This window comes from Plectropomus leopardus, chromosome 20 (genome assembly GCF_008729295.1).
Source record: "Plectropomus leopardus isolate mb chromosome 20, YSFRI_Pleo_2.0, whole genome shotgun sequence".
Taxonomy (NCBI): Eukaryota; Metazoa; Chordata; class Actinopteri; order Perciformes; family Serranidae; genus Plectropomus; species Plectropomus leopardus.
The window spans coordinates 20,799,058-20,815,066 of record NC_056482.1 but is presented as its reverse complement, the minus strand read 5'-3'; the positions used below and the strand labels follow the sequence as shown (position 1 = coordinate 20,815,066).

Here is a 16,009-nt window from a genome sequence, read left to right as displayed (position 1 = left end):
CAACCTATTAGACACGTCCTAGAATATAATATTGAAAAAATTGCCAAGAACATCATGATATAACTTGTCATAAAAATGCTCCAAAATATATAGAATAGGATGTTGTAAAAGTCAAATTTTGACATACAGAAAAATGGCAAAACATCATAATAAAGCATGGTAAAATAATAGCTTTAAATCACATATTTTAGATTTAAGACACATCATAGTATACTATATCTCAAAAAAGGCATCATAATATAGCATGTCAAAAAAAAATACTGAAAATGACATGCTATAGTATATCGTCAAATATGACCCCAACTGTAACTGTAGATCCCTGTGCACCCGAAATGCAAGGCCATATCGAGAACAACGGAAAAATTATCATCCAGTTCGGTATGCCGCACGGGGAAGGCCGAACAGATAATATCACAGTAGAAAAAGCAAAAGCAAACTCAGTGGGCGTCAGGTCCTTAGACCGAGAGGGCAAGAGATTGCAAAGCAGCACAGAGCTGAGGTTGGTCTGCAATTCTCTAACGGAGGGATGAAAGAGCTGTGCTAAATTAACATAATAACCAGACAGAATTTGCTGGCATAAGGCAGGAGAGACAGGAGAAGGGGTGCTGCAGGTGTGGTTTACCGAAAGAATCCTGTAAGGTTACAGCATGTATTGATTGCACAAACACGGAATATACACAGGATATATTTTATTGAGCTAAAAAGAACACTATCTTGTGACTACCTATACTTTGAATACTGAAATCAAAACTTTGTCATAAAAAACATATTCAACAAATAATACAAAAAAATTTAAACAAAAAATTTTTTTTTCAAAATGTGCAAAATTCAACATAATATTGCATCAGTGAAGGTCACATTGTCAACACAAGCAGCAGTAATGAGAGAAATCCAAAATGACTGCAACTGCAATGGGACGGCACCCATCACTTAACCTTTTCTTTCTAACCTTTGCAGTTAAGCAGTTATTGTACAGTGTCTCCAACACAGTCTCAAATCCATAAAAGGAAAATATTCCATGAAGAATTAAAACACATGATAGTGCAATAGCAGCAAAATAACCCCACGGAGACTGTAATAAGCCAAAATTAAAAATACTTTTTTTTTTTTTTTTTTTTTTTACTTAGTTTTACTTAATTAGAACCAAATTAGCAAACTGTAAATCCCTACGGCTCATTGCAGCAGCCTAGTGGACAAGAAGCAACACTACAACCTTACAATCACCAGGAGCTCCACAAGAAAACAAATAAAAACAAAAAACTGTGAATAAGTAGCAACATAATCTAAAAAAATTGTTCCCAAATCACAAAAAATATATGCAGACAACTAGAAATCTCTTGAGAAGTTCACCATCCATTTTTACTCAAAGCAATTGCATTAAAAAACAGACTAACAAGCTCCTAAAACATAAGAAATTCACTCTATAACCATACCACATGATGCATAATGTAAAATATAGTAAACAATACTGATGATGAATTAATCAGTCTACATCTAAAAATGTGTAAAGACTTCCTACCTCTAAGTGCTCTGTCTTAATAGGTGGTTTTAAGGTATAATAAATAGTTAAACAATCCATGTCCTTCTGCAAGTCATGACTTCACAGCTTAAAACCAGCTAGACATTTCAGTATGTAAGATGTACCTTATTAATCATTTAATTACATAAGCTTAAGAAAAACTGCAGTATTACAATGCACAGCAAATTAATGCAGCGATTACATATTATTGGTAATCAACACGCCATTGAACAAATAATTCCCTTAAATGTTTAAAACTTCAAAAATAATTATCCAGCATCTCTCCAGGTCCCTTTTTCTATCCGTGTTTAATGTAACATAGGGAGGTCACTTATGACACCATACACCATCACACTGGCAGCAAAGCTCATCTTCTGTCAAGGTACAAGGTAGATTTATTGTGATTTTTCTTAAATATGGTTTAAAAAGAAATTACACTGTTTGAAACTGTAAAAATAAAAGCAGTTTTTTAGTGGCACAATACAACTGATTACAAGCCATCAATCTGACTTGTACAACATCTTTATCATGGTATCTCCTAAAATTGGCATACTTCCCAAGTTAATCAATGCACAATATTGTCACCTTTTAACAAATATAACCAACAAAACTGTTGCTCAGATAGTCTTAACCTTAATGGAAACAGTTAACTGTGTTTTACTGTAGGGACTAAGAATGTGTTTTTTCATCTTAACCCAATAATGCCAATGCCATGTCAAAATGCAGCAAATTTGAGAAACAATTGTAGATTACAAAGCCACAAAATCCTGATCCGTAACCATGGCTGACATGGTTAGCACTGAAAACTTTTAGATTTGCAAAAAAAAAAAAAAGAAAGAAAAAAAAGAAAATTGATTCTTTAGCAAAAGTTATTTTTAACTGGACAATAATGCTCATCCAAGCAACAAAATGAGACACCGCTGAAGTGGCAGAGAGGTGATAGTTCTGGTAATTACAGCAACAGATCATATTTGTTTTGTGGTGATTGATAATAAATCCATAATTGGAATGTGGTAGATTTAAAACTCACTCTACAATGGACGCACAACACATTACTTTTCACTACTATGGCAGATAAATAAATATAAATGCACAATGGAATAACAGCGGTAATATACTGTTGGACTTGCTGTGAATGAAAGTGACACAGAGTCTTACAGTTTGTGGTTGACTTTGGTTGACTTTTCCTTGAGTGTTCCTTCTTAGGATGAGGACGGATGGTGACAGTTCAGGTTAGTTTGAGCTCAGAGGCTAAGAAATGATATAAAGTCCCTTGTCTGGGTTTGGGTAGATGAACAGATAACAGGCCAGCCTCTGCAAAACAATGTCAAAGCTAAAGAGTCACCGTGGAAACACTTGACAATTCTTAGAGATAAGCATCACTCGGGATAAGTCAACTTGATTTTGATACATTTCCATTATACCAGGAAAAAAATCTCAAAGAATAAAGTCCACGATTTGCGCTCACACTGGAACATTCGGTCTTCAAAAAGTCTTTTTTTTTTTAACAGACAACAGATGTTTTTTTTTTCAGTTTCTTTTCCATTATCATATAATGACAGTTTCCGGTACCATAAATGTTTTCTCCAGTAGTTTCAAGTATCTAAAAGTTGTTTCAAGCGATTTTCGTTGGAAAGTTGGTGACATCTAAACATCGATGGCCACCCCGTGTTTGGTAGAGATCACGTCTCTGGTTCCTGTCAGATACATGAGCACTGAACACAGGTGAGGAAGTGTCGCCGTGGTGCTGACATACAGCCAGTAGGGGAGCGGTGCCGTGTTGCCAAACGGGCACACCCAAAGGCCATGGCGCACCGCATCCCGGACATGGTGTGTTGCCATGGAAATAAAAAGCATCCATGGCAAGGAACACCATGCATCTTTGAGGCGTCCGATCCACATAAGGAAGCGTAGGGAGAGACAGAGGATAGGGATGAGAGAGGAGCAGTGAAGGGGAGGACGCTGGGGGAGCGAAACAGCAGCCTGGCAGAAAGTGGGAGAGGTAAATATTAGTGATGCACAACAATGATTATTTCAACCGATACCAATAACCGATCATTTCCACTTCTCCTGGCCAATAAATTTCCGATAACCGATAATTTCTTTTTGTTTCTTTTTTCATTACCTGAGGGTATGAAAGGCTAAGATGTAGTGAGAACAGATGAATTTAACATTATAGCTCTGACCTAACCAAAAATAGCTGACATCGCTACAGTTAATACAACAAAAACAAGGACAGTTCTGGCTCTTAAAATGGACGTTTTGTTTTTAAAAAGAAATGCTCTGACAATCTGTCAAATCAGAGTAACTGTAAATTGTATCACTCAATAAAAATATAAAACTTTTTATACAACAAAAGCCTACGGCTGCTTAATCTGTAGATAAAACACTCACGAATACAGACAGACAGTAGACTATTGTGACTTACAGAATATTTTGTCATTTTAAAAACAATTAATACATCAAGATAAAGAACAGATCTTCAGCTTTCATACACACACAAAAAAATTTCATTCTAGCTTCTTCCATTCCCTTTTTATTAACATCTGAACTTGTGCATTTTCATCCAAAAAAAATGAAATTTCAGACAAAGAGCTGGGAAAAATCACATTTTTGTAAAAGGAAGTCATTTTCAAGAGCAAAATAAATTTCATTTTCATATTTTGGGTTTTTTTATCCTCTTATTTTCTTATGTCAACTTGAATTGTACAAAAAAAATCGAAATAAGAAATAATATTCTGTTTGAGTTATAGTGGGACTATAGAGTGAAACATTCCCCAAAATGTCAGGAAGCACCACAGCTACAAAACAGTCCTTTAGTAACGGCTTTGCTGCAAACTCTGCGTATTTACAGATTTTTCTGCTTGTTGGGAGTTGGAAGGAATAAAACATCAGATATCAGTTTATTCTTTCACATAACCGAGTTGGAAACTCACTACACCTGAACTCACACGGCGTGCAGCGTGTCCTCTCGTCACCATCATACACACACGGAGCAGGAGGAGAGGGGAGATAGCGGCCGCTTACACCAGTATTCAGCAGTTACTCAGAGCAGCAAGCATGGTAATAAATGACAGCTTATTTGTTCCCTGATGATCTAAGTGTTGCGTTTTTAAAAAAACAAACAAAAAAAAAAAAACAATCCTGCTGAGAGGGTCCCAAAAGCCGCTAAATAGCAATAAAGTCAGCACATTAGTAGTCCTGTCCTCCCGTCACCCTGGGACCAGATTGTCTTGTTCAGTGGTGACGGCAGACAATTTTTTTGGGCTATATAAAGGTTGGGCTAATCCATACACTGGTGGGTCTCAAATCAATGTCAAGATTTCAACATAAGTAATACCGCCCTCTCAGTAACCAGAAATAATACACGAGCTGAGATGATACTATAGGATGATTGCACTGACTCCTTTTTCACACGCAACACCAAGTGAACACCGGCCCCTAAACCCTGTGCATTTTAAATCATGTGTCACACTTCTCACACACACAAAATGAGAGAGAGAGATATTTATAAAGAACTTTAAATATATTTAAACTCACTTGCTCTGGCAGGTGGAGTAAGCAGGCTCCTCCCCCTCCTGTTCCTCCTCAGGTGTGGATGAATAGTTATGCAACATGCCCGGCTCATTTTCTGTCCGTCAGTGTTTGAAAATTAAACGGTCCATTTTGACATTTGAATTTCCCAACTTAAATTTGGTTAGCTACTAGCTAGTTTTGATGGCGGTAAGCGGTAAATGACCATGATACCCACTGATCTCAAGTCAGTGTCAGGAAATTCAATGAATGAAGGGCTATTCTACTCCTGAACTCGGATCAGTTTAATGTGTGAAGCTGTCGCCCTCACTGCACGACACTGCACGACACTGCATTACGCTGTTAGGATGCGGAGGCTCAGTTGGATATGTTGGAAACCCTGCTGCTGGCTGCAATAACATGTTTTGGACTGATCTAGTAAGCACAGCAGTTTGATGTCACAAGCAGCATAATGCAGTGTGTGTAGTGCTGGCGGAGCCAAACCATGGGCAAACTGGGCGAAAACAAGTGTTTTTTTTAAGGCAAACACTTGAAACCTTTTTTGCCAAATAAATAAAAAGTATGATGAAATCAGCAATGTCTCCCCTCTTGCTGCACCAAAATCTAACCTAGTTTTAACCTTAGACTGTCACAATGATGTGCCTGATGCCAAACTGCCTCATTTTTTCAGTTTGCATGACTACATGACATGTCCTGGACAATAACTGATTTTTTTAAATACTGTAAGTGGTGGCTTATTAGGCTATATATTTTCTGCTTATATATGGTATTTCTGGAGTGCTGAAAAAATAGATAAAAAAAACAACAACGTTTACCGAACCGAAAACCGCGACCCCAAAACCGTTACTCAAATGAGCACACAGTGTGTTAACATGGTTAAAATCTGCAAAATAGCATTGCATATATTTTTTTGAAACAACCTTTTGATGACATCTCCAGAAGAAAACTGTTTAAAACAGCACATACTCCGAAAAAAATGTATGATCATTGAAGAGAGCCCGACAACTACTAGACCTTTGATTTAAGATTCACGTCCACTCTCTTTGGTGTTTGTTTTTTTCCTATCCTTGGATAGCTGCTTTCAGTAAAAATTGAATGTAGCAAAGCCTCAAATGCCCCGATGTTTCAGTGTTTGGAGCCTCTACTAAAACATCTTTAAAAAAATATGAATATTGCTCCAATTAAAAATGGATGGTGCCGGACAAAAACATAATTACACAAACACCTACGAACTGATAAACACTGACTGTCTCTTTTCTCACTGCAAACACGGACTGACTACAAAATGTTGTATATTGATCAGCATTACAAAAGAGAAAGTCATGATTATTTAAGTTTTTTTCTTTTAACTTTCATTTTTAATCTACTACAGCTTTGCACATCCTGGCACGCAAATCTGGCCATAAAAAAAAGAAGAATCAGAAATGTGAACTTGCCCACTGTCCAAAATTATAATGAATTAGTCGTATACTTTTGCGCACTGCAAATGTTTCATATTCAGTACATTTCTACACTTATCATTAAAGCTAATGAACTCTCAGTAAGGGTGCAAATCTTACCTTAAGTGACAGGGATCCAGCCATATAGAAGTGGTCCAGGTCTATGATTGATGCCAGTAGACCAGCAAGCAGCACCTCATAAAGATCACTCTTTTTCCTTAGTCCAATAACAACTGCCCATGACCACAGCCCTATCAATCCATGCGTGGCGTTGTCCAGGGCAGCACGCAGCCACAGGTGGTTCTGGATCAGAGACAGCTGGAGAGAGTGGTCCGCCACCACACAGAACATACCTAGTCCCGCCGACGCCAAGAGAGAGGCGGAGCTGAATGTCTGTAGGAGGGCCTGAGCTTTCTCCGTCTCCACAGCCAGGCTGAGAGGTACGGGAGCACCTTCTCCCCCAAGACCCACCCCCAATAATGGGGACGAGGAGGGGGAGGAGTCGAGCTTGGAGTAGAATCCTTGCATGTTGACAGCTGGCTGTTGGGGCCAATCGCCACTGAGGGTCAGCAAGAATCAGGTAGACTGGAAAGAGAGGGAAGGAAGAAAGATTAATGAGGAACTGATCTGTAACAGGAAATGCACAAAACATATAACACATTACAAAAAATAAATTGCTGTGACAGTGTGTTCATGTGTGCAACGCAGGGCTGTCCCCTCAAAGTCAAAGACTCGAATCATGACTGAGACTGCTTTAAGTTGAGGAGTCGTTTTGTTTTGGTTTTTGCAAGTCAGTGTGCTGTGCAGTGTACTTCTGGGGACGTTTTGGTCCCCAGACTTTGAAGAAGAGCGCTCTAGACTTTCACGCTACTCTTTGATACAGGCTGCTGCATAGACGCAGGCAGCAGCACAGAGGGGAAGAGACTCTCTCTCTTCTTTCTTCTGCTTGAAAGAGCTGAATTTACAGCTCACAGCGAGTTGATATATCACATTCCCTGTCTTTTGTTAATATGTGCTGTCTGCAAAAAATGTTGTTGCACATTGCTGATCCACCATTAGCGCCATTAGCTTGTTTACTATATGCCACTATTACTCTGAATGTCCTGTTGAGCCAAACTTTAAAACGTTATATGACAAAAAATAATAATAATAAAAGTTGAACACCTCCTTATTTTAAGAAAGATATATGGATTCAGGGTTTCTGCTACATATAAATGACAGTGGCGCACCACCACTACAAAATAAAAGCTGCCACTCCTTCAGGATTATGTTTTGTTCGTTTTTTTCAGATGTTAGGACATTTGAAAGTATATTGTATGAATGAATATGTATATATGTGCACACATAAACATTTACATACATATACATGACCATAATCAGAGTTTGGAATGATAATTTAAATGTCATGAAATGTTACACACCGCTGCGATAAGCTTTATTTTGAAAAACATTGAAATGTATGATTCCACTGAATAATTTCCACTAAAAAAAACATACTATCTTCACTTTAGGACTGGTGTGACAGAAGAGTGACAAAGAGCTTTGTAATTTGGTGCAATAACAATCACCTGAAGCTCAATAAGAGCAAAACAAATGACTCCCAAAGGAAAAGGAGGCCCTCTGTCCTGGCTGTCATCCAGGGAGAGTAAGTGAAGAGGATGGACTCATACAAGTACCCCCGGGTCCAATTTTGCCCAATAATGGAAGCTCTCCGCATTTGAGTTAAGGGTCTGAGGACAGACGATGTTGTTTGCTTAACAGATAGTGAAGCTCTTTTGGGCAATTTATTTGATTTGTGATTTTTAAAGACACAAATAAAATTCTTGTGACTTGATTTTGTTTCTCTTTCTCTGCTATATTTCTATTAGTGTGTAAGTTCATTGAGCGAAACAAAAAAACAATGTCAAATTCCTTGTATGTGTTCACATGCTGAGCCAATAAAGCAGATTCTGACTGAATATAAAGCTGTAGCCATGCCAGAAGACAGTGCTGTAAATATGGATGTCGCGCATAAATACAATCAGCACAGTTTCAAGATAAATACCAGAGATTAATGTCACAAATGCAGTATTCTACCTAATGTCTCCCATTTTGTTCCAAAGAAGTGTTTTTGCAGATGTCACAATGCAGATGGCCTTTGAGCTTTTAGATATAAATGTCATCTCACATCATTATTATTTTACTTTATAGACATTTGTGTTAAATTTTGCCATAATTCTTGAATTATGGCCAAAAATGTTCTTTCAGAGGTCAAAGTGACCTTGACCTTTGACCACCACATTTTCATCAATTCATCCTTGAATGCAATAGGGTAAATACATTTGCAGAGTACATGCAGACAAACTTGCATTCTGTCCTCATTGTACAGCATAACAACATACTATGTTGCTATAGACTGTTAATATCTCCTAATAATGAAATGCATTCAAAACCACTTTTTGCACTTTTCTTCTACTTTCTTGGGCTACGCAAGTGGTCATTTTTGACCCTTAGGACAAGTGGTGTACATAGAAAGTTAAGACAACACAAGGGATAAGTACACTGAAAAAACTGTCGGGGGAACTGCTGTAAAATCATGACATCATAAAACCATAAATAAAAAAACAAACAAACAGTGAAACAGTGCCCTATTACAGGGTTTTTTGGGGGGATTTTTTCCTTTGACGTTGTGAGGGTCTAAGGGCAGAAGGATGTCATATGCTGTAAAGCCCTCTGAGGCAAACTGTGTTTTGTAATCATGGGCTTTCTAAATAAAACTGAATTGAATATAAAGTGATATTTTGTCAAGCACTAAACAAACAACATTGTTAATTTCAAAGTAAGCATATATCACAATATATTATATAGTAATATATTTATGTATTTTTGTTGTACTTTTGTTTTTCAAATACACAGTAGAAATGTTAGGTTTGTATTTACATCATAGGTTGTAATCGCAACAGCTTTAAACAGTATTTTTTTTTAGTTCTGTAGTAAGTTGTTTATATCTTCACTGTATATATATATTTTTTTTTTACATATTTTTTCAGACAACCACAGATGCCAGTTTGTTTTGTTTTTGTAAAAACATGTTTTTTTTTCTTTTTTAACAGTGTAAGATTTTGAATGCAGGACTTCAGATTGCAAAGGGCCATCTCTAGTGAAAGTGAAAGACCTGAGTACCTCTGCCACAACTGCTTATGAAATCTATCATTTATCATTCATCATTTATTTTATATTAATTATTTTGTTCACAACAGTCCTCATCTAAAGGTTGCCCCTGCACTCCAAGTAAAACGTATTTTAAACTCCAAGAAAGCAGAAAGCCTGAGGCGTCGTTTCAATACTGTAGTTCCTGACTGCCCATCCAAACATAGCGTGTGACTGTGAGAGAGACCACTGCTCATTCCTTGTCTTTTGAACCCTGGGGGGGGACACAAAAATTGGTCTCTAATGCAACCGAGTGAAATGTAGGACAGGTTCAACCGGCAGTCTATCTGGATTTATCTCATCGTTACAAGCTGTGATGTAACAGCAGTCTCTTGCTTCTAAAAAAAATCCTCTAACGTTATGTCCCTGTGTATAAATTTTTAATTAGCAAGCTAGTTATTTTTGTCACCCGCTGTTAGCTCTCGGTTATCCGTTGTAACGCCAGCAAAGCTAAACACGGCTATGTTTGTTCATCTGACATTCAAGTTAATGTCAGACCGTTCAAAATAAAGACATGTTAGTCAACATTATTTTACCGATATTGTTAACATCATTGAATATGACAGCTAGCTAGGAGCTAACAGGCTAAGTGGCAGATGCTGCTTTGTGTAGGCGGACAGCAGCTCTCACGATTAGCTCTACTGTAACCGCAGTGAATTACACAACGCGACAACCTTCGCTTGTAATTGAAACGTATGATTTAACTGCACGTTGAGTAATTCAAATGTTTCAGGTATTTTTTTTCATCAGCCGGTAGATAAATAATAAGATACTCACCCCATCGCCCTGCGCTCAAAGTATATCCAGCCGAAGGATGCCGGAACCAGCAACCCCATTTAAACCACGCCCACTACAGGAACAGAGCAGCGGCTTTTTTTCTCCCTCAAACTTTATTGAAAACGTTCAACACACGAACATTCATATCATTATTTATCTTGTAGAAAAAATATTACACACGCCTAACTAGAAAAAAATTTAACTGTAAAAAGTGTAAATAAAATAGAAAAGAACAGACGTAAAAATAAATAAATAAATACACCTCCAGGATCTGCTACCAGATGAAATAAACTGAAATGTTTATTTCATTTCATAAACTGAAATGTTTATTTCATTCAGGCTTTTTCCAATTTCTAATTGTTTAGTTTTAAATATTCTGTAGTTGTATGTTATAAAATCATTGTCTTTACAGCCAAATCATTTTATGTCTATAATGTTTGTTGACAAAAAATGTTTTAAGCCAGAGGATTTTTTCTCGAGAAATAAATTTAAAAAGGCATGTAAGTCAACAGTTTTAGCAGCACGGTACTTTATTCGTTTTAACACCAAGGATCTGCGTTGGCACAACCTTAACCATAATATCCCGCTTTCCTGGGATATAACAGCACAGGACAATGTGGATTTTGTCAGCCAGCTTTGGATGTTGGAATTTTATGAGTTTGTCCTTATCACTACAGCTCTCGTCTTTGTTCTTCATGGAGATTCATCATTATGTAGTGATTCAATAGTTGCCTCTCATCAGTCACCTGTGGCATCAATAAGCAGTGCATTATTGTGACAGTATGGGGAAAGTTGTAATGGTCTGTAGAAGAATAAAATATTATTTACATTTAATATTATAAAAGTGGTAATGGTGAAGGCATCAATGTGTAAATGTACACATCACTTAGATTTCTACTTTGTTCTGTGAAAATTATTTAAAAAATATTAAAATTATTATTATTTCTTTAAAAAAAGTAACAATGGATTTAAAGTGTAAATAACCCAATATAAAAGCAGAATAACAATGTAAATAGGAGAACTGCAGCCTAAATGAACAAGCGCCAGCTTGGTTGTTGCTCTTTCTCAGGAGGGATGAGCTATAAAAATACACAAAAATGTGTAAAAGAACTGATGTTTGTATTAGCTACAGCAGAGAATTGTATGATCCAGGCATGTACAGCAAGAGATCTAACTTTTAGAGGCTGCAGGTTCTCCGAGCACCACTGGAGGGTGAAAGAGACCACAGAAAACAAATGACACAAATGGGCACTAAACATTAACAAACCCTATACTGTACTAACCCTATAATTGAATGACACACAGTGAGCACTGTGGTGTCACTGTCACAGTCTGCAGCCTGGCTCTTCTCTTACAATTGTTTACACTGTTTCAGGATCAAAAAATGTGCTTAATACTAATATGATGAACAATGATTTGTACAACCCAACCAGGGGGAGTGTCTTGTAGATAAATGTTGTTTTTGTTTTTGGAAAACAGCATTTTTAATCCCATTACTGAAGAGACTGGCAGATAATATCTGCTCCTGTATTTCATTTCATAGGGCAAACCTGCTGAGGGGAGGTTTTTTAAATTGGCGTGTCAGTTGAAATGATGAAATTTGCTGTGCAATAAATTGGAATTTCACTATTCATGTAAAGTCCAGTTTTAATAATGTCTCTATTAAAGATCCAAGATCATATCGGTTTAATCCCTTTTAATGGGATCTCTTTAATGAGCCTGGTTCTCTTTATTCTAAATGACTTCCCCAGGAGGTAGTCATTTGGAATTTCAGATTCAATCTGTGGTTTGCTTTCTCTCCATTTAAGATTTTACTTTTTTCTGTATTTATTATCAACTGTATTTTTTTTATATAGTTGTTAAACTCACTCATCAGCATAATTATTATTATCCTCCATTTATTTTATTATTTATTTTTTTTATTTATTATCGGTTTTCCCTATTATCTATGTATTTACTATTTATTTACCCTTTTTGAATCTTTTTAAATCTCATCTGCACATTCCTCTTGTTGCCATTATTCATATATAAATATATGACATATTTACAGAACACACTTTCATCCATGCACACACACACACACACACACACACACACACAACACACACACACACACACTGCTAACTGAAACAATTAAAAAACTGTAACGATCATGATGTCTGTGTCATATATATTGTGTCAATGTCTTTATATTTTGTTTCACCATTGTTTAATTTGTTTGCTATATGTCACACCAACAAAATAAAAATAAATAATTATACCACAAAAGATCTGTATGCCTTTTTTTGTGATCTATTGCAAGCTTGTTCCTGGTTGTCCAACTGAGTTCAACATATCCTGATCCATTAATTCTGAATGGAGCGACAGTGTCCACATTTGTTTTATAATCTCTCTGCATGCTTGCTTTCCTGAGAAACCTTAGTCTGGAAAGCCTGATCTTATCCTGACATGTTTTTGTTTCAAGACACTAAGTGACCCACCAAGCTGGCATATTTGATTTGATTTTGTCAAATGGTCCAACTCTGGTCTAAATTTATCTATTCAAGGAAAATAAGCCCCAGTGACACATGAAAGTGACAAACAAATGTGTGAATCACCGCAATTTGGAGAATGAGTCTGCAGTCAACAATGAGTAACATCCTGGCCATCAATGTTTTGGCAGTAACTGTGCTGAATGACAACATGACTCATGACATGAACCCTCATTTCATGGAGTTGACTTTAAATTTCAGGACTTCATAGACGCCAGCTGTGTTGTGTTTAAGGCTGACAAGCAATTGGTGGAACAGTTAGGTGGATTCCTCCACTCATCCTTCTTGCACAAAACAGAAAGAACTGGACTGTCCATCATTATGGTGTCCTTAATTGATTTGTGAGTTAATCAAGGACAGAGGAGATATGAAATCAGAGAAGTAGAATATACCATGTGCCTGAATTATTCAGCACCATGGAGAGCAGCACAGAGACAGAGAATGCCTTTGAATGTTTCAGCACCATAGACAGCGCACAGTGAGGTTGTCTCTACTACCCTCCAGTGGCCACATGCAGCAGATTTAACTGTTTCAATTACTTCAAAAGAGTAAAATTAATTGATCAAATACATATATTGCCTCCTGAAATCGTTTGTTGAAACCTTTTTTCATAATTATCTTATAGTTTATCACATTTTAATTTGTATTATTTATTTATTACATTTTATATTTTGTTTTAGTGATGTTTTTTTCATGAGTGTGTCTCAAACATGCCTTATACACACACCATGTGCACTAGGTGCTGGACTTTGTAAATGTATCTGATTTATATATATATTTATTTATTTATTTATTTTTGAATTTATGTTTATGTACTTATTTTCTCTCTGTTTTTTTTAAGTAATTTGTTCTTTAATACACTTGTATTGTCTTCTTCTCTGTTTTTATTTGCACATGCTTTGTGGTCATGATTTAGGTTCCTGTAGAGATTTTTTTCCCCAAATATACAAACAAAAAAACATAATTAGTATCAACAACACTGCAAACTATGACCTTAGTAATTAACATATTGATAAATCATTAGCTTTTTGACAGTGTCAATCAAAACTGAATATTATTATCTTGGTAAAGAAATTTACAGGTGTACCCAGTAAAATAGCCAGTGATGGTATGTTAAAATTCAGAGGTGTTTTCCTCATAAGTGTGTTTGGCAGAGAAAAGTGATGTTTAAACAGGTTTTGTAAAAAGTAAACAACATATTGTTTCCAAAAGCAAAAGCACAAGAATACATGAGGAGCCACATGTATTGATGCATTTAATGCTGTGCATGTGGCTTCAAAACTGTGTAAAATAATGCCAATAAGAACCAGAACCATAAGAAGTTTGAAAGAAAAATGCAAATTGAGATTCTGTAAATAGGAAGCACAAATTGAAAGTTAAACAGTGCGTGAGACACAGAAAGAGACAGAAGTTGTAAAACAGAGGGATATAGGAAGTGATGAAGCAAAGAGAGAAGGGCAGCGAGTTGAGAGTTTAAAGAGCCGAGAGCCAGAGGCCGGGGCAGAAGTGAGCGGGAAGGAGAGGTCATGTCATTCATTCCAGTTATCAGTGAAAGGTCAAGCTAGTCATTAGAGTCGGGCAAGGCTGTTGGAACTGACAGGCTCCGCATGGCATTTCCACACATACAAATGCACACACACACACACACACTTTCCTCTGTAGAGGTTAATGTGGATCATATCGTGGTTGCACAAGGAGGGAGCATGGCTGAACATTTCAACTGCATTTAATTAAAGTTTGATTGAAATATTACATGAAAGGTTCTGTGATACTATCTATTAACTATATTTCTCTATTTTTGCCACAAAGAACAAGGACTCGTCCTCAAATGTCATGCCCTCTTTAGGGCTCTTGTTCACTTAATGTCGTCATTGTACATATTAATTGGGTATTCACTGACACTCCAGTTTTAAAAAGAAAAGACCAGTCTAAGCAAGGGAAGGGGGGAAAGGAAGGAGCGAGTAATGAATGCATTACCCACGGCAGCAGATACACTCTTGTCTGCACACACACTGAGGACTCCAGCTGACAGCTGTTAGATGGTGTATTGATTTGTCCTCGGTCTCTACGTCGGCCTGTCAGAGCTTGTCAGAATATTGAAAGAAAGAGAGCTTGAGTGAGGGAGGAGGGTCAGCGAGACAGATTAAAGAGGAAGGCACAGAAAGTGAGATCTAAAGGTCAAAAGGGGAGTTTTGACCAACCAAATCTCCTTAGTTCTTAAATCTTAGTTGAATCAGACTGAATGTTGACTGTTTATCTGAGAAAGTTATCTGATATCAAAATTGGTAAGAAACACGAGCAGTTAGACAATCATGCAGGTTTTAGAGAAAACTCTTTGGCCAAACTTATTTTGTATCAATAACAAGGGTTAAATTACTGTCAAGTCAGTCTGTTGCAAACATTTACAGTTAACTTGAGGACTGTTAGCTTGCTCCAAACCTGTCTGATGGTGTGAATGCTCATGTGTCTGGCCCTATCAGACTTTATTGCAGCAATCTCACAGTGTTCCCAGATCTCAGCAATTATTTTGTGTACTAAAAAACTTTCAAAACTTCTAGAAATAATGTCTTCAGCTATAAAATATTTTTTAACAAAGGGTACATGTGTCCATTGCAGCTATTTGGAAACAAAAATGAAGGTCGTAAAAAAAAAGGAAGAATACCCTCATGTTACTTTCACATTGTTCTTGTATTTTAGTGAGCATGACTAACAAGGTTTTGATCATCACCATCAGGTGAAGATTTTCTACAGTGTGAACCAGAACAATGAGGAGAAAGTGGCAGAGCTGCAGAATGGGCTGCTTTGTTCAGCAGTACAGATAATAAAGTAATGCAAGTTTTTTTTAAGTAGCTCAACAATTTTCTATCATTGACAAAGACTTCTCTCAAACAACAATGCAAAGAAGTCAAATCAGGCAAGAAATATCAGCAACAATATGATGATACAGGTGTCTGTTTTGAAAGTTGTGGCATTTTAAGTCACGCTGGTAGCATAGCTCTGAGCGTACCATAACCTCCACT

General features: G+C 36.8%; 1 protein-coding gene across 1 annotated transcript; it reads right to left on the bottom strand.

Annotated features, from left to right (window-relative positions):
* Positions 1-674: 674 nt before the first annotated feature.
* Positions 675-10,510, bottom strand: tmem267 (transmembrane protein 267). The gene is made up of 3 exons (XM_042509878.1): positions 10,459-10,510; positions 6,613-7,077; positions 675-3,502 (listed from the first exon to the last, which is right to left on the bottom strand). Exons 2-3 carry the CDS (start codon positions 7,018-7,020, stop codon positions 3,167-3,169), a joined length of 744 nt encoding a protein of 247 aa, XP_042365812.1. The 5' UTR covers positions 7,021-7,077; positions 10,459-10,510; the 3' UTR covers positions 675-3,166.
* Positions 10,511-16,009: the final 5,499 nt, after the last annotated feature.

What these genes read in the sequence shown, in the direction of transcription:
- tmem267 (XM_042509878.1), bottom strand. Translation starts at nt 7,020, where the DNA reads ATGCAAGGATTCTACTCCAAGCTCGACTCCTCCCCCTCCTCGTCCCCA. An exon ending in CTGGATCCCTGTCACTTAAG is followed by an intron (nt 3,503 to 6,612) that starts GTAAGATTTGCA and finishes ACTTTCTGCCAG; the next exon opens with GCTGCTGTTTCGCTCCCCCA.